A 21,212-nucleotide genomic window follows, 5' to 3' on the forward strand; every position below is an offset into this window, starting at 1 on the left:
TCTATCTGTCCGGATCCCTGCACCTCTGCACATCCACATCCGCACATCCACATCCAGATCCCTTTAGCTCCATACATCAGACCTCCATACCTCCGCAGCTAGCCATCATTCATCCTTTGTCCCATCACCCTAAAGTCATATCCCATATATCCACACTTCTCATCCGGATCCGATCCGATCCGATATACGATAAGCTTCTTAATTCATTTCCTGTGCATATAACATTAACACAGCCTATTCCTCTATTCGGTATTCCTTGTCCTTGGTATCTCGGTTATACTTACTACCGGTATGCTTACTGATCCGTTAAACCTATGCTTCATTTCCGACTCGCGCTTGATAACTTTGCTTATGCTTCATACATAGCCTCGGACTCTTGCTTACTGATCTTTCCGTTATTTCCTTAGTATATAAACTCTTGTATATGTCCTGTAGTTTCTCAGTCTGAATATCATATTAGTCCTCGCACTAGTCTTCACACTAAGTCCTCATAACTAGTTCCTTCCTTGTTAACATCCACCTTAGGCCTAGGGAGGAATTCCCTAGGCCAGAGCTCCGCTCCTCCGCTCATCCGATCCTCCGATCCTAAACTCCTCTAAGTTTCCGAAAGTTCCTCCGGAACTTTCCCGCAGTCCTCCGTACCTATTCTGCTTCGGACTTTGTCCTTGCAGCCTTTCCTCTGTTTGCTTCTACTTAGGACTTGTCCTAAGTAGCCATTACACGTATCTGTATCAGGACAAAACCTCATCGTAATTTCCGGAACTTTCCTGCACTCATCTGGAAGTTACTTGCACTCGTCCGGAAAGTCCTTCCGAACTTTCCCGCGCTTCGGATGTCCTTCAGATGTCCATGGACTTTCTTCGGACATCATTCTGAAATTAAGGGCACATACTTGGGTAAGGGGCGCAGCGCACGAGCTGAAGCCAAGCCCCTCAGCATCAGTCCTACCCTTTGTGCATGGTCTTAACACAGGGTTTGGCCATGCCGAGCTTGATAGGGAGGGGAGTTGCCGCCAGTCAAAAAGCATGGGCGCTCACCGATGTACAAATTGTAAGAATGTCCGTTACATTTGATTGGGCCATATAGGACGTGATGGCTGCATATGCAGCAGTTCACAAGTTGGATTTGCTTGGAGGCAGGGTGAAAGCAGGTAAACTGAATGTCGGCTGTTGTAAATAATTACACTTAGCAGTACATGGTTTCGGTGATCATGTGAATTTTTGAAGTCAGTCAGCAAATTCCAATGATGCAAAGACGCACCTGAATTGGGTTAAGTAATATGGTCAGCAATCCTTCCACCGACCGTCGTTCGATATCGGTTCAACTCTCTTCCATATGCACAGACAAGTCTGTGAATGCCACAGGCGATAGATTACTGCTAAGTCAACTATAATTTAGTAAACACCATGGTGCGTTCCAGATTTTTCGCGTTTTCTTGTAGTACCTCCCTCTGACCCTTGCATCTCTTCTCGTGTATCGCCTCGCAGTATATGTCTGTCAAGACCACACACCGTAGCATGGGGCTAAGTTCACCATAATTATTGAACACTATGGTGCGTTAGATATCTCTCGCGCATTTTTGCTGCAACTCGCTCTAACCTCTTCATCTCTTCACGCACATCACCTTGCAGTACATTGAAGAGTGTTTTAGATGAAAACCACCACAAAATGCCAACATCTCACAAGCAACTCGCCTGAGAAAGCATCACATAAATGCTCTGCAGCGATTTTGCACTGGCTAAATTGACCACCACTTTAGGGATAAAGCTGCCTTGGATCTTAAAGTCTGTAAACGCCCAACCAGGTAATATAGGTAGTTGTGTGCGTCTCACATTAAACTTATTTTCACTTGTAGCAAAGACAAAACTGCTTGTTATTGGCAAGATGGGCACCACACCAGGAGCTAAACCCGGTACAGATAGGGCGCTGTTTGGGATGTCAACCAAGGCACATACCGCAAATTTGATCTGTCCAGCATCGACATCGTAAGTGACGGATTTGAGAATGCCCCTACTGCCATTGACAATGTGATAACTAGTAGCCGTATTTTCCGTGATCATCACTGGCATGCCCGGGATCAAAGGTAACTTACTAATAGCATCCCCAGTGTCAGAAGTTTCTAACTTCCATAATCACCGTTGCTGTGCCATCGTAGCATATTTGCCCTTGATTTTATCATGCACATGATACACTTCGAATTTCTGGTGTGATTTCACAGCAAAATTGCATGCTTTTGCATCATTTAATGCGTCCCACAAAAATTTTCTAGTGACTACGATTGGAGCATCTTTAAAGCCCTCAAATTCCGCCTGTGAACATGTCTTTATCGAGCTGAGCAATCACGTTTTCAGCATATCATAATCTGTCTGATCATCTGGGTGGTCTGGATACTTTTTAGCTTTGCCTACTCGAATCCGATTTCACAAGTCAACGAAAGCGGCATCATCCCTAGCTCGCCAATTTTGTTTTAGTTCTACAATGGTGTCCACCTGGCGCCACAAAAAGGCACCATGCAAACTCGATTGTCCTGTAATCGTCTGTTTCATCACAGGACCTAACTGTTTCACTAATGCATAACTGTATAAAGTGTTTGATTTAGGTGGTTGCAATTGACCAATGTCTCCAGAGAAAATCATATTCAGCCCTCCAAAAGGTTTGTCATGTGCGCTTTCATCCCAAGATTTAGCCTGACATATGCGATGCGAGACTTGGCTCAATAATTCCGCAGACATCAATGACGCCTCATCGAGAATCAGATATTGTACTGTTTGCCATATAAATTCTAGCTCATCTTGCTTAATGGGTGCTTGTCTCTTTGGCAAACAAGTGAGAGCATGTATGGTATACCCATTAATGAGAACCGCTGCACTCCCTGTCAGTGCACTAAGTGTCAATTTTTCTGGAGCTCCACATCTCTTGAATAACTTAACTGTGGCACGGATGACATGACTTTTACCTGATCCTCCAATCCCTGTGATGAACATCATCAATTGATCCACATTGTCTGCAATAAAATGTTCTCTGATGATTCTAAAGCTCATTTCCTGCTCCGCGTTTTCATTTAAGTGAAATTCGTTGATGATCTCACATAATATCTCTTTTTTTCATGTTTGCGTAATCCCAGGTCGATGATATATGTTTGTCAACTCAATTTTGTCTTCCATTTGTTCTAACATTAATTCAGGTTGACCTTCTGTGTCTGCCAAGTGCACATGTTTCCCATCTTCTTCCGTAGCACCAACATTGAGAGGACACTTTCTCTTTCTGGCAGCTTTCATGATAGACGTGTATTCTTGAATGCACGCTTGTGTATTTTCAGTCAGTTGTTCTATCTCCTGATTTGTATCACAAGCCTCTGTCTCATTTCGGTCCTCAGTAGCTACCAGCAAACCCCCATCTTTAGCTGAACACAGACAAGCCAGAATGTCGCCGTTATGTTTGGGCATCTGACTCTCGTTATTCACTATGAAAGATTGATCAATATTCTCTATCTCATCAGGATCTAATGCAGGATTGGCAAACAATGCTTCGTCAAAGGCTGCGATATCCTCCTCTACATCATCATTTCTGTCACCAGTGGGCCCGAAAGCATATGAGTATCCACCCTTCATGCTTATCATTTGAATGTGTGTGTCACACGCATCCTTGCACTCATTCTCTACATTCATATTTTGCATAACCCTAGATAATTCAGGCGCAAATGCTTGTTGCTCAAGCGACTCTGCCCATGTGTCATTGTGACACTTCAAATCCTCAAACTTGCGCCATGGTTTAAACAACATCAGCATTGCACGACAGTGCAATTCATGGTCTTCATTTGTCCCATCTGATCAAGGGATCACGCCTCCAAGTAACACAGGAATCACCAGCTTTCTATGTAAACACATGTAGTGAGTGTCGTATTGGGTGTGTTCCTCTAAAAACATTGCTCATTGTAGTTTCTTGCATCTTCGTTTCTTCGGATTTTAATCCTCAACCAGGAGGCTATCATCAGATTTCCCGTCGTCGTGGCTCTCAACATCGAGTTTCCCTTTCTCTTTGATCACAGATTCTGCAAATTCCCAGAGGGTAAGGTTGGCAAAGTTCACATCACTCGGTCGTAATATATAATCTTGTAAGTCGCTTGTAAATTCAACATCATGCGTCAAAATGTTGACAGTGATGGCTTCTGCAGGTGTTATAGTGCTTTCATTGTCTGCCACATCATCCGGTTCTAACACCTTTGCATCGTGCTCAAATTTAGTGGCAGCATTGACAAATTCAAACCACTTGAAAGGCTTGAAGGTATGACTAGTATAATGATCCCTGCCACCCACTAAATAACTCATGACTTGTTGATGTGAGGTCTCCTGGCGGCCCATCATGGCATTCACAGACTTTGTGATCAAATTTCGACGCTTGTGAGCCTCATTCACACTCTCAGCATTGATATACTTAGCATCATGCATCTTAGTAGCGAAGTCCAATGCCTGTAACCCAACATACATCGGGACATTTCCTTTTGTGATATATTCTGTGATGTAAAAGACAGCCGCTTTCGCTGCCTCTCCTGACCCAATAAATTGTGTATCCGTGTTACATTGCAACAGAAAGAGTATCAAATCTGTAAAATTGTTTATATGGCCCCACCACCAACGAAGTTCAATGGAGCCAGTCTCGACATCTAACATTGTTTGCTCTTGCACTGTGCCATCAAGCCTCATTTGACAATTAGCATCCCCTCTCTTTTTGCCATGCTTAAGGTGCTTATAACAGGTGTCATTGTGCATATGCCAATTGCACTCTACTGCTAATCGCCTCAGAAATTCAGTAAATTCATATTCAAAAGACTGATCGTCTAGTTCCGTCGCTTGCGGTTGTTGGTCTAAGTGAGGGTCTATATCTTCCTTAGGACGAAGTGGTTTCTTGGTGTCTGCAGCTGAATGTTCTGGTATGGGGCCTTTATCATGTGGTAGTTCACAACTGATGATATTTTCTAACCAGGCAAACATGACACCTTTAAAATCATCATCATGATGCATCCTATCACATAATTCTTGCGGATTAGGGCTGCCCGCAATCCACAACAACATATGACAATGTAATGTACCCCTTCCTTGCGCCTCAACCATTCCGTAATAAGCTTGACAGTGTCCGAATATGCCTGGGCCATGTTTATATCTTATGTGTTAAGACCGTGCACAAAGGGTAGGACTGATTCCAAGGGGCTTGGCTTCAGCTCGTGCGCTGCGCCCCTTACCCGAGTATGTGCCCTTAACTTCAGAATGAAGTCCGGAGAAAGTCCAGTGAAGTCCAAAGGACTTCCGGAGAAGCGTGGGAAACTTCGGAAGGACTTTCCGGACGAGTGTGAAAAACTTCCAGATGAGTGCGGGAAAGTTCCAGAGGAACTTCCAGAAATTACGATGGAGTTTCGTCCTGACGGGGATATGTGTAATGGCTACTCAGGACAAGTCCTGAGTAGAAGGAAACAGAGGAAAGGCTGCAAGGACAAAGTCTGAAGCAGAATAGGTCCGGAGGACCGCGGGAAAGTTCCGGAGGAACTTCCGGAAACTTGGAGGATCGGAGGAATGGTGGATCAGAGGGTCGGAGGAGCGGAGGAGCGGAGCTCCGGCCTAGGGAATTCCTCCCTAGGCCTGAGATGGATGATTACTAAGTCGGAGGAATAGAACTGTTATGAGGACTTAGTGTGAAGACTAGTGCGAGGACTAATATGTGTATGATATTCAGACTGAGGAAGTACCAAGATTCTACAGAGTTTATATACTACAGAGGACTTAATGGAGAGTCAGTCAGCGCAGTCCGAAGCTATGCGAGGCTGTGGACGGAGGATGTAGAAAAGTCAAACACTAGTCTATCAGAAAATAGTAAATGAAGACAGAGATGAAGACATAGGAAAATAAAGCCGGAAATGAAACGAGGTACGGAAAATGAGGAAGTCTAACTCAAGAAGGAACATACAAAGGGATAAGGCACGGAAGATAGACGTGGGTCGGATCTGGATGTTAGGAAGTCCGGAGACAGGTGATTACCATAAGGGGATGGGCGCTGATTTAAGGTTTGGGTTTGGACATGACAGATAGGTCGGATCCGGAGATCCGGAGATGTGGATATCGAATCTGGTGTCCGGATATCAGATGCAGGAGTACAGGGATCCGGACGGATAGAGGATTGGGTCTGGAGACATGGACAGGAGGTCCGGAGGTCCGGATGAGGCGTGGGAACGTCGTCGGATGTTGGTCTGGAATGCGGGATATGACATTATGATTATGTCCAAAAAGGCTCGAATTTGTATATTGAATGTGACAGCAGCTGCATCCGGGCGTGCGGCAACCAATTTAGCTCGCTCAAAAGAACTCATCAGTTGCCATTCATTGAATTCAATGCCTGTAAGCATGGGGACCACATTGCTCGTGAGATTGTGAGGATTCACTGTCACAAAAAGTGCAGGTGTACCAAATTTTTTCATCAAGGCACGTATCTCATTCCAATGACACAACTTATAACCTGAACTCCCTCTGAGAATTTTTGTAGATGCTTGTAATCTGTGCAAAATGTGCGCAGCTTTCTTTTCTTCTGTGGTAGATGGAGAAGTCATGGTAGACTGACTCCACTTCTCCGCTAAGGTGGTAAAAGACGGCGCTACTTCCTTTAATTCAGCAGCAAGATTATTCTGAAGGGCTGGACTTATATGAAAAGAAGTGTTCATGCTAATTTCTTTTTTTTGAATCATATTCCAACAAACGAACACAAAGTTTGAGTCTTTTTGAAACACTGAATCATCCTGGAGCAATAAATTTTTGACCTGTGCTTCCATGGACAGATACTGTTGGTGAGTATGCCCACTATGATAAAAACTGCCTATGTCCCAAGGGTCTAAATGCGGGAACAAATAAGACATCAGACCCGGGTTGTTATCTGCCAGATACTGCGAACCAGTCCACGACAATAAAAACTTCTTTTGGTCTAGGACATATGCCAATGCATGCAATTTCATCTTCTCCCAACTCACAGAAGAATGATCACCTTTCGTATATCCCACGGCTTCAAAGACAATATCACTCCCATCCACCATTGCTGATGCAACTGATGCACGATCTTCCAATAGAGATATATCTTCATCAAGCTCAACGTCAACTGAATCATCAGCATTTGGCGGAATATGACAGATTTGCAAGGCACTCGGAATGGCGCAATCCAAATGACTATCTGCTGCATCAAATAAATTGTCCATATTTTCCTGACTATAACAGATCCCACCACGCTGATACCATGGATTGTTTTCGAGAAGGAAATGAATTAGCCGATGCACTACACTTTTAGTGACTAGTACAGGTTGCATAGATTTAACAGTGTTTCTAGTGGGCACCTGCTTGTGACCGGCGAAAATGACACACATAGTGTCAAGTAACTCATCAGGAGTGGGTGGCAATAAGGTTTGTAATTCAGTGGAATCCTGTGCACGGATTGCAACATTTCCTTTGTTATATCGTTGAGAAGCGTCTTCAGCAGTCCAATACTACCCACCCATTGTTTTATACACATAATGATGAATAATTTGAGATGCTCGCACGTGCAACACTAACATGAGATCATACACCGATGCCTGCAAAAAAGCCGAGCGAACGTCCACCGGAAGTCTTTCATAGCCATAATATTGAAAATTTGCCAAAGCATTGACAGGTTGACGCGGTTGCTTCGCAGTCAATGAGGCTCGACAAGGTTGACATAAATACAGACTGGCCTTACGCCATGGATCCTGTAAGCCCTTGTAATATAGTATTGCATGTTCATATACCTCCAGAGCATAAGAAATAGGTAAAGTGTGCTCGGGCAAACAGTCATTGCGGAGCAAATTCAAAGGCACATCATTAAACTCGACAAGCACCAAATTATGGACTGGAACATTGTGTGCGCAACATGCACAGGTGCTATGTCGCAAAGAGTCTGCGCACATGTGTTGTTGCCACTCAGTTATGATCTTTTTCTTGTCATCGAAGGAAAGCAAAATGGGAAACAGGTGTTCGTCATCATGCCTTTCTGATGCAGCTTCAGGCATGCGATGTGTCTGTTTCATACAAGGCGCGGACTTGGGATTAAAGCCAGGAGACTTCTTAAAAGACGGATCAGGCATCATTTGATGGGAAAAATAACGACATGGATTCTTCAAAAGCGAAAACACAATGAGTATGTTGACACAATCGGCATTACAAACATGGACATGCAGCATGTCACGAATCAAATATATTCTTTACGATATGATGTTCGCACAGCGATATAATTCTCACGAGTCATATAAGGAAAATTCTCCACGACATGCTGCAGAGTAGGAGCAGTTACAGGCAGGACATGGCCAACAGGATACTGATCCCGAACAGCACAACACACTCGAGAGACCTCATGAAACCTGAAAAACTTGTGTAAAATGCAGGAAGATATGACTGAGGATCCGTCATCAGGAAGCTCTTGATCCGAGATGACCAACGAAACAGGACACACCAACAGACTTGCAAGTGAGGGTGCACAAAATGAAGATGAGGCTGAAGCCATGATGAAAGATACACAATGGTGGACAGGGGTATAGTTCCAAGATAAGGGACAGTGAAGGGGCTGGAACAGGAGTCAAAAAGCGACATGATGAGAAAATGACAAGATGACTAAGAATACCTGCCTTTCCAGGATTTGGAAATCTGGACCGTCAAACCCCGGTAAGATCAGTATAAGGTTGCCAGTGCATAAAAAAATCGCTAAACCAGGACCCTAAAGAGGTCCTAGAACAAGCTAAGATAACTCAGCTTTATACCCAAAGACTCATCAACCTGAAATGACTCACTCTTATTTAGTATGACTAGAATGACTCTTAAGAAATCTTAATATAACAGTAGCACAGCCACTTTTGTTGTATATATAATGATCCTGGTTTTTGATAATAATGTTCTTTTGAGCCTATCCAACACTCAAAATTGTGAGTGAGGTGTGATTGGTGTCAGCATCAGTATCAAGAACTGTTTAAGATTAAGAGGTACCTTTTCAAAAGACAGTAAATACTGCAAGCTCATCATACCAAACAACCAACTATAAGCTCACTATGTCTAACAACTAGCAAGCAAGGTACAGCCTCAGTTGTTCAAATTGTTTTCTTTTGTTATTTTCTCTAAATATTTGGTATTCTTTTTTCAAAACATATTCTAGAATTTTTGTGTTGTCTTTACATCTATCTAAGACTTAGAGTGTTATGACAAAGTAGTCGTGTGTGACTTGGATAGTTCTAACAGCGACAACCACGATAGTGGTACCAAGTGCTGAGAGATGTCGGCCTTTACAGACAAGCAAAGGTTGCATATACTGGCATAGCTTGCTGGTTGACAAGTAGGGTGCTTGTCAGTAAGCAAGGTATTACGGGCAATTATAGTGGGGGCTATGTTGAGCAGGTAGCTTTAGCAAAACAGTGAGTTCGAGGTAAAACCAAGTAAGATTAAAGTAAAGAACATCTACTTTAATCTTTGACTTTATATAAGATTACTCTATTGTATCTAAGCTCAGCCTGAAGCTGACTTCTAATCTGCTTATCTATGAGTCAGAGATATTGTTTCATGAGGCAGGGCTTCTATCTATGATAAGGTTCATGTGATGGCCTCTATCAGTGCATGAGGCAACACAAGACTTGCCTTCTATTTTGATAACATAAATAGGTTTTCTAGACCTATGTCATCATATGCGGTCCAGACCACTTACCTAAGTCAGCATGTGCCGCTCTTCTTCTTCTATCATTCTGACATCAAGGCCTAGAGGTCCGAGTACCATATTATTGCCGTGCGTGGTGGCAGAAGGCAGAGGTGGAGGGGACTCATATAGCATGTTGCAACATAGAGTAGCTTAGTGGAGAGACTTCAGGGATTGATAGTAACATTGAGTCAAGAGCTTCTTTGCCCGGTAGACTTTAGCTATTGAATAGAGGACTTGATATTAAAATTCAAGGACATCTATTTCTGATTTTATTTAATACTCATAGTGAGTTCCTTGGCACCAGATTTAATAATAAGCTAAGAGTTCTACATAAGCATTAATTAGTCTTGATTTTTAATTCTACCTATTTGTGCTAAGGGGGTTAATTATTATAATTCCACACAATTCTTTTGGAGTATGATTTATTATGAGGCATTATTATTGGAAGGAAGCCTGAGGGAGAGTTCTCTATTTTCATTATCACTATACTATTGGGGTGACTAAATTTTGTGTTCCTGTTAATTTCATATTATTAGATTGACTATAGTATTTACTAATCTTGCAAAAGTACCTCTAGCTAAACATATCTTCTGGCCTATATAGTAGTATATAATGGTGCTAACTGAGGCACATTTATCACTGGTTGGACCATAAAAAATAGTTACAATTTGGGAAAGTTATGAGTGTTTTAATAATTGCTTGTAAAAGTCATATAAGTCAGTCTTGTAATGCTCATAACTTGCTCAAATATTATCCATTTAATAAGATAAAATGCTCAAAAGATTTCTATTGATGAAGTTTTTGGTCCTAGACTGATTGCAGACTAGTCTGCTCATAGACTGGTCTAAAACTGGTTGTAAAACTGCAAAAGACTAAACATATTGATTTTTATTAGTTCTGATTCAGTTGCTTAATATCATGGGAATAAACAACTGGTCCTAATTCAGTTGCCTCCAAACAAGGTCAAAAAACTGGATCAGACTAGACTTTAAAATACTATATGCAAAAGCACAGATAATGAAAAAATAATGTATTCTACTAGAAAAGATTAACTAGTAGCTGAGAAAATGTTGTATGTGTCAAACTAAAACTAAGGCAATGGACTTAGACTCCTAACATATTTTAATAGGTCATCATAGTAACAATCTTGAGAGCTTTGTACCAAAAATTCACCTTTAAGTTCCTTCATATTATTTCTCAAACTCTCACTTCCTTTAAGCTGCTCCTATAAGTCTATGAGAGACTGCATTATGATTTCTGGATTTGAAGTCTTGAATATTGTAAGGCATTTGGTGAAATTCTTATACCAACATATAAGATGAAGGTGTTTGGAAAGATAAATGATGCTAGTGCGTAGGGTAAGGTGAATGGATAAGAGAATGAATTGGTCATTGTGATCATAGTCAAATGGCAAATGGAGTAATATTGATAACTAAAATATTATTATATTATACTACTATCTTAAAAATTTGGCTGGTATAAAGCCAATGATAGGAGTATAGGTTTTCCAAATGTATAATCTTGCTAAATGGAATACAGGAGCAATAACTATGGCACATATGCTTATATTCTACTTATGGTCCAACATGCTAGTATAACAATTTGGCCTGGTATAGATAGTAGGAAGCTGATGGAAAGGGTTAAGAAATGACTTAGGGTAGCAGTGAAAGAGCATATCTTGAAATAGTCATGAAAGAGAAAAATAGCCTGAATGTCCATTATGATAAGTTCATAGTTAGGCTATTAGTTCTCCATTATTCTTTGATACCTATATTTTCTTAGAAATTGACAAAATGTCATGGAAAAGTGTCTGAGTAATAGGCTTAATAAATTGACTGCATCTTAGGAGACTATTAAAAATCTCTCTAACATATGTACTAGTACAAAAACATATTAAAATAAAAATAAAGTAGACTGCTTTCAGAGGTTACTAAGAGAGCAAAAGAGATTAGGACTAGAGTCTATAGTAAGTTGCTAAAGAGGTAGGGAGCACTAGACTCTGAGTTATAGGTGACATATGATAAATAAGTAAAGTTAACTACAAAACCTTTTGCTAGAGTCTATAACTTATGTGCATCTTAGAACCTATGAATGAAAGGGGGTAAGTCACATCAGCTGCTGAGTAATACAAGATTAACAAAATGGATACTTACAAATAAATTAACAAGATACAGATCACTATGATGCTAGGATCACAGATAAGTGAGGGAAAGAAAATAACTATCTTTAAAGTTACTGTCACCATAAAAAATATCCATAGTAGAAGACAAATAGTACAAGGATAAGTCAAAGTACCAGCAGTGGTATACATCCCAAACTTACATAACCTCCACCCTATTCTAAAATATGCATGATGGTAGTAGAAAACAATAATAGACATAGAACTTATCTGCAGAGTGTATTGATAAATAATAATCATATTACTAATAATAAATTGCTCTGATGGATGACTTAGTTTACAGTAGCCATTGAATGTCTATGTATCAGATTCAACACTAGAGGAGGGATTACTAAGCACAGTTCTCTCACACTCAGGTCAAACATAATATTTTTATAGTTCTTAGTTGATATTGCGAATATTACTACTTATTATCTGTCATTATTATTATTGTACATATCTCTTGCTTTTCTGAAAATCTTGGACCTGATGCTGAAAGTATCATATATTATAACTATATCTTTGAAATTTCTTTCTGCACTTGGACTTTTAATTTCCATGTTTATTATAAGACTCTGTGATAACTATAATCAGGGCATTCATCTATGCTTAGTTTATTTCGGATCTTTAGTGTATTACTTTTATTAACTATGAATTTATCCTTACTTAAGAAGTCAATATCTTTCATGCTTGCCATTAGACTTAAGGGACAGTCATTACTACTTATAATGCTGATAACTTCTAAGTCAACCTTTTGAGTATAGGTTTCTTTTTGCACCTAGTAGTATTTGACTGTGAATATTAGAGCATATTGACACAAACTCCAATAAATACAAAAGAATACTTACTGACCCTCTTTGTTTCTTTAACCAAGAGTCTGCTTCTTTCAACATATCTGGTACCTTCTTACCTAATATCATCTGTGATATAATCTATTCCCAATCTGACTTATGTGTCTTCATGCTCTTCAGAGTAACTCTAAATAGGGACTGTCAAAAAATAATGTTGGCAGGGAGCACTGGACTCTGGGATATGGGCAACATATAGCAAACAAATGTAAACAGACAAGCCACAATCAAAAGGTAAGTAATAACTCGACCTAGGGAACATCCTAGAGAGGTTAGGAAGTCATGTAAATAGTAAGTAACATGCAAGGAATGATATCACAAGTATGATGGTACAATTAGACACATAAGAGACATAGAAATATATATTGTAGAGGTGAATGATCATGTAACTAACACAAGTATCTTAAATTGAAGTTATGAGTCATGCCCTACTGGTGCATCGCAATACACATGTGTCACAATGAACAGATGCGGATCACACAAGATCTCACGCAGATTCTGTCTTGTAGTGTGCCAGATCTCATGCAGATCTACCCTAGGGCCTGAACTGTTTACATGAGTGACACAGCAAATAAATGCAGATTACTAGTACGACCTACAAATGTACTTGAATTAAGGTGGTGTGTAGTTGCAACTGTTGAATTTATAACACATACAAACAAATAAACATAAACTCAAAATAAATTGATCCATGTACTTCTTGCCATTCATACTTTCTACATACCAGCTTATCCTCCTTTACTATATTTAAGTTTATTGGATTTGTTTGATCTACTATATTATCTACTACAAACCATATTTTAACTTACTTAGACTTGTACTAGCTCATACCTTTGTTGTACATTTGAACAAATCTGAACAGACAGACAGACAGACAGACAGATAAATAGACTCAGAAATTTGAATTTCAACACTGCACACTACATGCTAGAGGCACAGATCAGGAAAGGGAGGCTATAATGGTGGCATGAATCAAGATGAGTTATGATAAGTTGAAAGGGAAGGATCATGTTGGTGCCAGTGGTCAAGTCATAGTGTAGGAATATATATGTATGATCTACGAGGAAGCCAAAAAGGATGAGGGTGAAAGGAACGGGAATGGTTCCAAGGATCTGATTAACAGATAGTTGGTGATGGGAATAGGAAGACTGAGACGTAAACAAAGTTTAACACAAGAATGAGAATTGAAAAAGCCTACTTAACAGGCTACTGTACCTTCTTTATGAAGACAGTCCAGCATTCTTTCTCTGTATAACTATGATTAGTAAAGCACTCACAAAGTGCTTGGTTCACCCAGGTCCCACACCTTCCTGTTCTCATAATATATAGAGGCTATAAAGGACATATCAATGTGTTTAATAAAAACCTAAAATACTGTTACAAACTGGGATAGTTCTTAACAATGATAGCTAGACAGAGCTAATAGTCATTGAGGTTTCTAAGTCTTTCAAACAAGATAGAGTCAAGGCTTCATCAAAGGAGTGCTTCAATAAAGAATTAAGTATTCAGATAACTTAAGATTGGAAATCTTAAGCAAGAGAAGAATCAGGTACAGTAAGATTGAAGTGAAGAATCTAAGCATAATACATTGTACTTAAATAAGCTAATATGTGTGCATGGACCAAGAGATCATGAAAAGTAAGGCATAAGTCTAAAGACAGAAGGCAGTAAGATGTAAAAGGAAATAAGAGATGTAAACATTTAATAGAGAAAGAAAAGAAGGTACATAGTTACGTAGTTTGTAACATTACCCCCTTACTAAGCCTAGAGTCATTAACTTTAGTTATCTTGATTAGCCCAGTAGACTAGGTCATTGGAGTAGAAGAGATTGTCATCACCTTCTCTTATATACTCTTTATGACACAGTGCTTCTTCCTCAGTGCACTAGCAAATGTAAGAGTCATTCAAAGCCTTGTTCTATAGGCTTAATGTGTTGTAAAATCCTTCATCTTTCTAAGTAAGCGTAAATGGAAGTTGACTGGTGAATTGGTGGCAATACAATAATAGATGCCCAGGCAAGAGCACTCAACAGATGTAGCAATAGTAGTCTAGATAAGTCTTTTAGAAATGGCCAAGCAACTTGCAATGATGGCAGACTCCGTTTTCATCAGGGTTAGAGGTGGATGGTCAGAGGATAGTTGGTGCAGGGGTAGAACTGAACACCTTATTGTCACTAGTTGTCCTTCTCTTTCCTTTTCCTTTACCTCTTTGCTTGGGTAGCCTTCTATATGCTACAATTGCTCAGTGACTGGGTAAGTCTCAATATAGCGTGCTACTATCTGAGGGATGCTGATGGTGAAATGAAATTTGTTGAGTGTTTGGGCGAAAGCTCGCAGGGCGTTTCTGGCCTGAAACAAAGGTCCAAACCTAGGTGTCAAGATAAGCTGTGTTCCCAAAATATAGGAGTGCAGCAACGCATAAAGCAAAGCTTGATCCCCAAAGGTTAGGAGTGAAACTTACTTTGTTCTAGCGCACTGGTGGTAGGGTGTAGTGCATGAACGGTTTGAGTGCTGGTAATGCTTGGATGTACAGGGCGAGGATCATGACATGGTCCCTAAGGTACAGCACAAACATGTCACTAGACCATCTGCCCATAGTTTTCACTACTTTGAAGAGGATGCCTTAGAGGAGGTATTCTAGTATGCCTCTGATCTGTTGCCTGTGACCTTTAAGGTCCAGGAGGCCGGCTACTGCTGCTATGGCTGACAGTCTTTTTAATAGTTCTTTCTTCGACAACGGTTGGGTGCCTTTGGAGTGCTTCCAGGAGAAAAGGTGGGAGTTGTTGCTTGCTGGGTTGACCTGAAGATGGTTGATCATAGCAGCTTTAGGGTCTGACGGCTCCTCCTAGGCAGCCCAGAAGGTGTCTTTGCCTGCAATGGGGGCCGTCTTGGTGCTTGGGATATAGAACTTTGTTACTGGGAGTCTGTTTCAGTCAGTTGATTCTGATACATGTGCTCTGGATATATGTTTCTGAGGGTTGAAGTTTTTTACAGTTTTTACAGTGGATTCTCCCCAGCCTTGCTAAACAGTAAAAGGTTGTGGTTAGGCATGCATAGATTGCCGTGTCCAGTGGGTCATCTAGTTTGAGGTGGTCCCGAATGGACAATAGGGCTTGTGACGTGAAAGGAAGGTGTTTTGGCTGTTTGGAGGATTTGGGGGTGCACATTTTTTCTCCTTCGAGCAGGGCTTTGAGCTCGGAGGGAAGAATCAGCCATGCTCTGCCATGCGGGAGATGCCAGGCTCTGATGCCTGTGGCGTAGTTGGCTAAGGCCAATCCTGAGTATGATCCGGCACAACTGGAGAGAAAGGATAGAAGAAGAACTGGGGCGACTGGGCATTGCTGGTCCTCTGCTATGCTGTTGGCATCAAAAAAGATGTGAAAGACTAGCAACCCAACACCATACATTTCTTTTGTTGACTGTGCCCAGAATGAGCCTATGATGTCGAGGATACAGCTTACTTGGATATCTGTAATCTCCACTTCTTGTGCACCCTTCGACACTGCTGCTAACTCTACATACCTCGGGTTCATTCCAGACGGGATCCACAACCTCAGCCTGTCCCTCGCTAGGCAGTGTGGGCGTAGGGAAGACGGGTGTGGAGTTAGTTCTGGTTTGTAGGTTTTGGGAGCTGTTGACGAGGAGGAGGGCGTGGGGTTGATGGCTGCTCCGAAGCATGATGCTGCCATGGAGTCATGCTTCTTGGAGCATATTGCTGATGATTTCTTCTTCTTCAGTAAGCATGGCTCTGACTCATTCTTCCGCTTGTAGCTTGATGAGCGCTCTATTGATGAGTTTATGTGTGAGAGTGGAGTAGTTCCCATTACATAGATGGCGGAGTTCGGCGAGGGAGAGGGGCGCTGTTGCGTCAATGATGAACTTGTTAAGTTCGATGGGAATATATCAATGGGGGGTAGAAGAAGCTCAATCAGGCCAAGGATGCCTCTGGATGGTTTGTCTGCTGGGTTGGACGCACTAGAGACGTACATAGTAGAGATGTTGATACACTGAGGTAGATCAATGAGGAATTTGTTGATTGTTAGGAACACATTGTTGGTTGATAGCTTGGTTGCGGTGATGACGCTTCCACCACCCTTCAACAATTGCTGTATTGTCTTTGTGGATGAGGAAATTGCCGCTAGTGTTAGTGATAGTGGTGAGAGAGTATATGAGAAGCTTGAAAGCAACTGCTTCTGCCGACCCAATGTCCCATTTTCCATTGGATGTTTGCCAACCTGGTATGAGACACCAGGCTCTCCAGAAGTCTCCAATGATGATGCCCAGCCCTATACCTGAACTGGCGTCAGAGAAGGCTAGAAGGTTTGTGAGAGGTGCACGCTGTAGGAATACAAGACAGAGTGGGGCTATACAAAGATTGCTTCAAACTGATATCTTTATGTTGTGGTCTTGTACTGCCTAGTCTGCTATACTTGGTGAGACAAGTGCATTCGACCCAGGGGTCTGCGGTCTGGGAATAGTTTTGGGGGTCAGTGAGTGATGTGGGGTCAATAGTCCAAGTGCGGGAAACAATGTTCAAAGGTATAATTACGATGTCCGATGCAAAAGTGTCAGGTCTGATGTTTTTGGGGTTTTGGGTTTGGGTTTGGGTTATCGGAAACTAATAATAATGTGATAGCAAGCATTGGGAAAGCGAGTGGTGTGCGCAATAGTAACAATGATGGATATGGGCGGTGAAGGAACAATGATATTCGCAATGTTAACTAAGAACTACGAAATATCGGGTTTGACCCCTAAGCATCAGAGAACGACTCTCCTCTACTTGGATGATGATAATGCTATGGGGAGTCCAATATTTATATAGATACATAGAAATCCGGAACCCTATAGGTGAAAGTAGTAGCACAATATTTTTGGGTCTGATGTGCTATGTAATAAGACATGAGGTGCTGGAGACATGTAATAATGTGGTCGACAATGTTAGTGATGGGAAACCAAGTAACTACGCACTTAGTGGGGCTATCACAATGAGACAGGACATAGGTAGGATGAGTGCACGCAATATCCGATAGGCCGATGTGAAGTCCGATAGTCCAATGTCCGAAGTGCGAAGTGCGATGTCTGATGTTTTCGGGTTTGGTGCATATTGAGTTGGATATGATAGGGAATGATTCAGGTAATGATTAGCATTCATACATGCATCGGAAATTAGACCTCTATGAGGCCACAGAGATGTCAGTCTCTACAACACATGCAGCAGTTTGCCACACAGCTGTTGGACATCTTGCAGTGTGTGCGTGAGCCTTTTTCTCCAGTTGTGGATCGCCATAAGATACTTGTCTGCCTTCAGGGGACTTGAATATACTGGCAGCCGTTTGAGGTCCCAGATGAATCCTATATAGAGTGTTGTGGTCTGAAATGGTTGGTCTTTGAGAATTTCCCAAATGATGCCTAAAAGTCCTGAGAGCATATCTATATCCTGCATACAGGAGGAGAAAAGTCTGTTGTGTGCTGATCTTAGCGAATTCTCAGATAAGTCTCTTATTGGCTGTGAACAATCTTTGTTATGTTCTTCTAGTTGACCTGTTGTAGGTGATGTGCTTCCAAACCATAGGCAACCTCCTATTTGGTGTATACCTTCCATGGTGAACATGCGGTGCCAGGTCGCTCTCTCCTCGTTGAAACACTCTAGGAATTCCTATCTTATCCTGAAGAAGACGTAGTCATCAACCCACTTGTCTAACGGGCCTATGCCTTTGTGTCAGAAAATTTCAGCTCCTGCATCAGCAACGTGGCCATATACTCCAGCTGATGGTGTCATACCAAATGCCATGCAAGTATCTACATAAAACTGGGTTGCAGAGGTGCGCACTATCCCCACTGGCCATTGTGATGGGTGTAGAGGTACTGTTCGGTATGCCTCTGCTACATCTTGCATTGTGACCTCAGATCCCGGGGGTAGGGTTGCAATGAGTTGGTAAATGGTACAAAACTTACCCCAGGTGGTAGGAAAATTGTTTGTGTTAATGTATGAATCAACCAAAGGGTTAGAGTGCAGCACATTCAGAGAGTGCGGGAAGGAGAAATTTTGGACTAAGCAAAACTTTCCCGGTTTCCCTAGCTTGGGAATGATGGAAAGTGGGGATTATTGAAAGGGTCCTAGGAGACTTTGCAATGTTTCAGCTGAAAATGGGCCGATATACCTTCCTTTGGCAGACTCTGTCTGAATGATGGCTTTGAACTCGTTTTTGTACTCACTAATCAACTCTTTATTCGGAGGGGACTGTACAAGTGTTATGGCAGGAAAATCTAACCGGAAGCCTAAACAGAATCCCTCTGGTATCTTAGCAAAACGCTCGAGGATGCCTGCTTGCAGCAGTTTACATGCCCATGTATCTGCTTTATACGGGGTTAGAGGCTACCTCTGTCTGTACTCTAGGACACTTCTAGGCTCTGTGGGTTGTAGCTCTGCAGCCAGAACAGATGTGGCGGGCATCGTGCTTGGGGGTGGTAGATCCATTGTCCCTCTGCCACACTGTGCATAGCTGTTTCCCATCTTTGGTCCAGAGACCTTTGCGGATGTACTCTGAATAGGTCTTGTGCTGTTTGTCCCACATTCGGGCCAAGGTGCACTCAATGGTGTGGTGTGGGTGCCTTCCAAGGCAAACTGCGCAGCATGGGAGGGAGCTAGAAGAAGAAGGTTCGCAATAGGTATATACCTTCTTATTACTTCCAGAGTAGTTCTCTGCTGGCTGGAAGACTCTCTTCTGCCCTAATAGGTGCTGCGTGGCACCCGGCAGCTGCTGGCAAGGCAAGGCTTTGGTTGCTTGTGGCATGGTTAGCGGCCACCTGCTGTGATAGCAGGTCCGGTGATGGGCAGTGCATTATGCCAGGGTTTGGCAGTGTGTTATGCCGGGGGGATAGCCATCATGGCACATGTTTGGCCATCGGATCAGTTCGGTGCATTGTGATGACATCGTTGGGGGCATGAAGAACATGTGATAGCTGATAGTTGGAGGGAGAGGTCATCCGGATGTGAAAAGATTTGTAGTGGGAGAGATTTGGGGTTTCTGGTTAGTTGGGTGTTCGAGACGTGAAGGGAAAGAAGCGACTGACCTGAATGGCTTTCATGATCTGTCTTTTTATATGCTCATTGAATAACTCCTCCCTGGCCTCTATCAACAGATCTTGATTGATCTCCTCGAGGCTCCAGCCTTGCAGTGTTCCCACTGTGAGGTGCCATCTGTGGCACTGTTGGGCTTGGCATAACAGTAAAGCTCTCTGCTTGAGCTAGTCTGGGGAGTGGCACCAGTGGTGGTTTTGTAACACTGACCAGAACATGATGTGCATGTTGATGTGATCTTCTGGCCAGTCCTGAATTCTCATCATGGAGATCATTTGAGGGGTGGCCTTGTTGAATTCCTGCCAGGAGAGGTTCTCATCCTTAGTGACCGCTGCTGCTTTGGGGTCTCTGACAGCAGCCGCTGGGATCCATGTGTGAGCTCTGTTGGCTTCCAGGAGCATGATAAGTGCTTCTGGCTCTGTGACGAGTACCGCCGCTTTGGCCTTGTTCAAGCCTTTGTTAGTGAAGTAGTGTAGTTCACAGAAATCACCCACTTTCATTTTCTGGATGGCATACACTGCTGGAATAACACTGGGATCAGAAGGGACCTTTCCACACCGAAGGGGTGCATATTTGTTCTTGTTCTTCTTCCTTTCTTCTAACTTAGCAGCTTCTTTGTCTTCTTCCTCTTGTCTTCTAACCTCCGCTAGTCTTCGCTGTCCTGCTGCCCATCGTTTCTTAGCCGCGTTGTTGGCAATGGTCCAAAGCGACGCTAAATAATGGGTGGCCTGGTCATTCATAAGACCATCCTGTATGAGTTGTTGATGAGCCAACTGTGTTAAGATAGGAGTGAAGTGGGCCACTTCTAGAGGCTACTGAGAGATCAGAAGAGATCAGACTAGAGTCCAGAGTAAGTTGCCAAAGAGGCAGGGAGCACTGGACTCTGAGATATGGGCGGCATATGGCAAACAAATGTAAACAGACAAGCCATAATCAAAAGGTAAGTAATAACTTGACCTAGGGACATCCTAGGGAGGTCAGGAAGTCATGTAAATAGTAAGTGAAGTGCTGTGTACTGTAGAGGTGAATGATCATATAACTAACAAACTGGTGTTCTTCTAGAGCATAGTCGGGTACAATAGTGTCATTGGGGTTTTCTGGGAACATAATAATACTAGATAGGATGCAAAACACAGACCTAGAGGCTAGGACTTAGAGTGAATGACGACTACAAAGTTGGCAGAAGCAAAAGGCGCTATGTCACCTCACTTATTTTGCATGTAGACTATATTCTATGTAAGCCTCATGCCTCGGCTACCTTAGAACACCATTTTTTGTGGTTGGTGTTAGATCAGAGTTGGGCTACTTCCTTGTTTACAATAATGTAGATGAAAGAAATTGGCATGAAGATATGTTCAGCAAAAATAGTGGGCCTCAATGCTTGAATCAGGACCAAAGTGTCT

At 42.1% G+C, this 21,212-nt stretch overlaps 7 protein-coding genes across 7 annotated transcripts; all 7 read right to left on the reverse strand.

Annotated features, from left to right (window-relative positions):
• Window positions 1-1,679: 1,679 nt before the first annotated feature.
• HD556DRAFT_1432206 (uncharacterized protein) lies at window positions 1,680-2,546 on the reverse strand (the record flags this gene model as incomplete). Its single annotated transcript, XM_041305099.1, has 3 exons — window positions 1,680-2,091; window positions 2,137-2,331; window positions 2,425-2,546. 3 exons carry the CDS (start codon window positions 2,544-2,546, stop codon window positions 1,680-1,682), a joined length of 729 nt encoding a protein of 242 aa, XP_041160048.1.
• Window positions 2,547-2,813: 267 nt separating this feature from the next.
• Window positions 2,814-3,056, reverse strand: HD556DRAFT_1203703 (uncharacterized protein; the record flags this gene model as incomplete). Its single annotated transcript, XM_041296425.1, has 1 exon — window positions 2,814-3,056. A coding segment is annotated over one exon (243 nt), but the record flags the coding sequence as incomplete, so codon positions are not given.
• Window positions 3,057-3,104: 48 nt separating this feature from the next.
• HD556DRAFT_1443441 (uncharacterized protein) lies at window positions 3,105-3,611 on the reverse strand (the record flags this gene model as incomplete). The annotated part of the gene is made up of 1 exon (XM_041306609.1): window positions 3,105-3,611. The coding sequence occupies one exon, from the start codon at window positions 3,609-3,611 to the stop codon at window positions 3,105-3,107; it is 507 nt and encodes a 168-aa protein (XP_041160050.1).
• A 15-nt stretch (window positions 3,612-3,626) lies between these two features.
• Window positions 3,627-3,827, reverse strand: HD556DRAFT_1212328 (uncharacterized protein; the record flags this gene model as incomplete). The annotated part of the gene is made up of 1 exon (XM_041296589.1): window positions 3,627-3,827. A coding segment is annotated over one exon (201 nt), but the record flags the coding sequence as incomplete, so codon positions are not given.
• A 138-nt stretch (window positions 3,828-3,965) lies between these two features.
• On the reverse strand, window positions 3,966-4,991 carry HD556DRAFT_1443442 (uncharacterized protein; the record flags this gene model as incomplete). Its single annotated transcript, XM_041306610.1, has 1 exon — window positions 3,966-4,991. The coding sequence occupies one exon, from the start codon at window positions 4,989-4,991 to the stop codon at window positions 3,966-3,968; it is 1,026 nt and encodes a 341-aa protein (XP_041160052.1).
• Window positions 4,992-15,936: 10,945 nt separating this feature from the next.
• Window positions 15,937-16,948, reverse strand: HD556DRAFT_1443444 (uncharacterized protein; the record flags this gene model as incomplete). The annotated part of the gene is made up of 2 exons (XM_041306611.1): window positions 15,937-15,993; window positions 16,052-16,948. The coding sequence occupies 2 exons, from the start codon at window positions 16,946-16,948 to the stop codon at window positions 15,937-15,939; spliced, it is 954 nt and encodes a 317-aa protein (XP_041160053.1).
• A 3,028-nt stretch (window positions 16,949-19,976) lies between these two features.
• HD556DRAFT_1443445 (uncharacterized protein) lies at window positions 19,977-20,916 on the reverse strand (the record flags this gene model as incomplete). The annotated part of the gene is made up of 2 exons (XM_041306612.1): window positions 19,977-20,621; window positions 20,854-20,916. 2 exons carry the CDS (start codon window positions 20,914-20,916, stop codon window positions 19,977-19,979), a joined length of 708 nt encoding a protein of 235 aa, XP_041160054.1.
• Window positions 20,917-21,212: the final 296 nt, after the last annotated feature.

Source organism: Suillus plorans, assembly GCF_016647745.1.
Source record: "Suillus plorans strain S12 chromosome Unknown HD556scaffold_29, whole genome shotgun sequence".
NCBI lineage: Eukaryota > Fungi > Basidiomycota > Agaricomycetes > Boletales > Suillaceae > Suillus > Suillus plorans.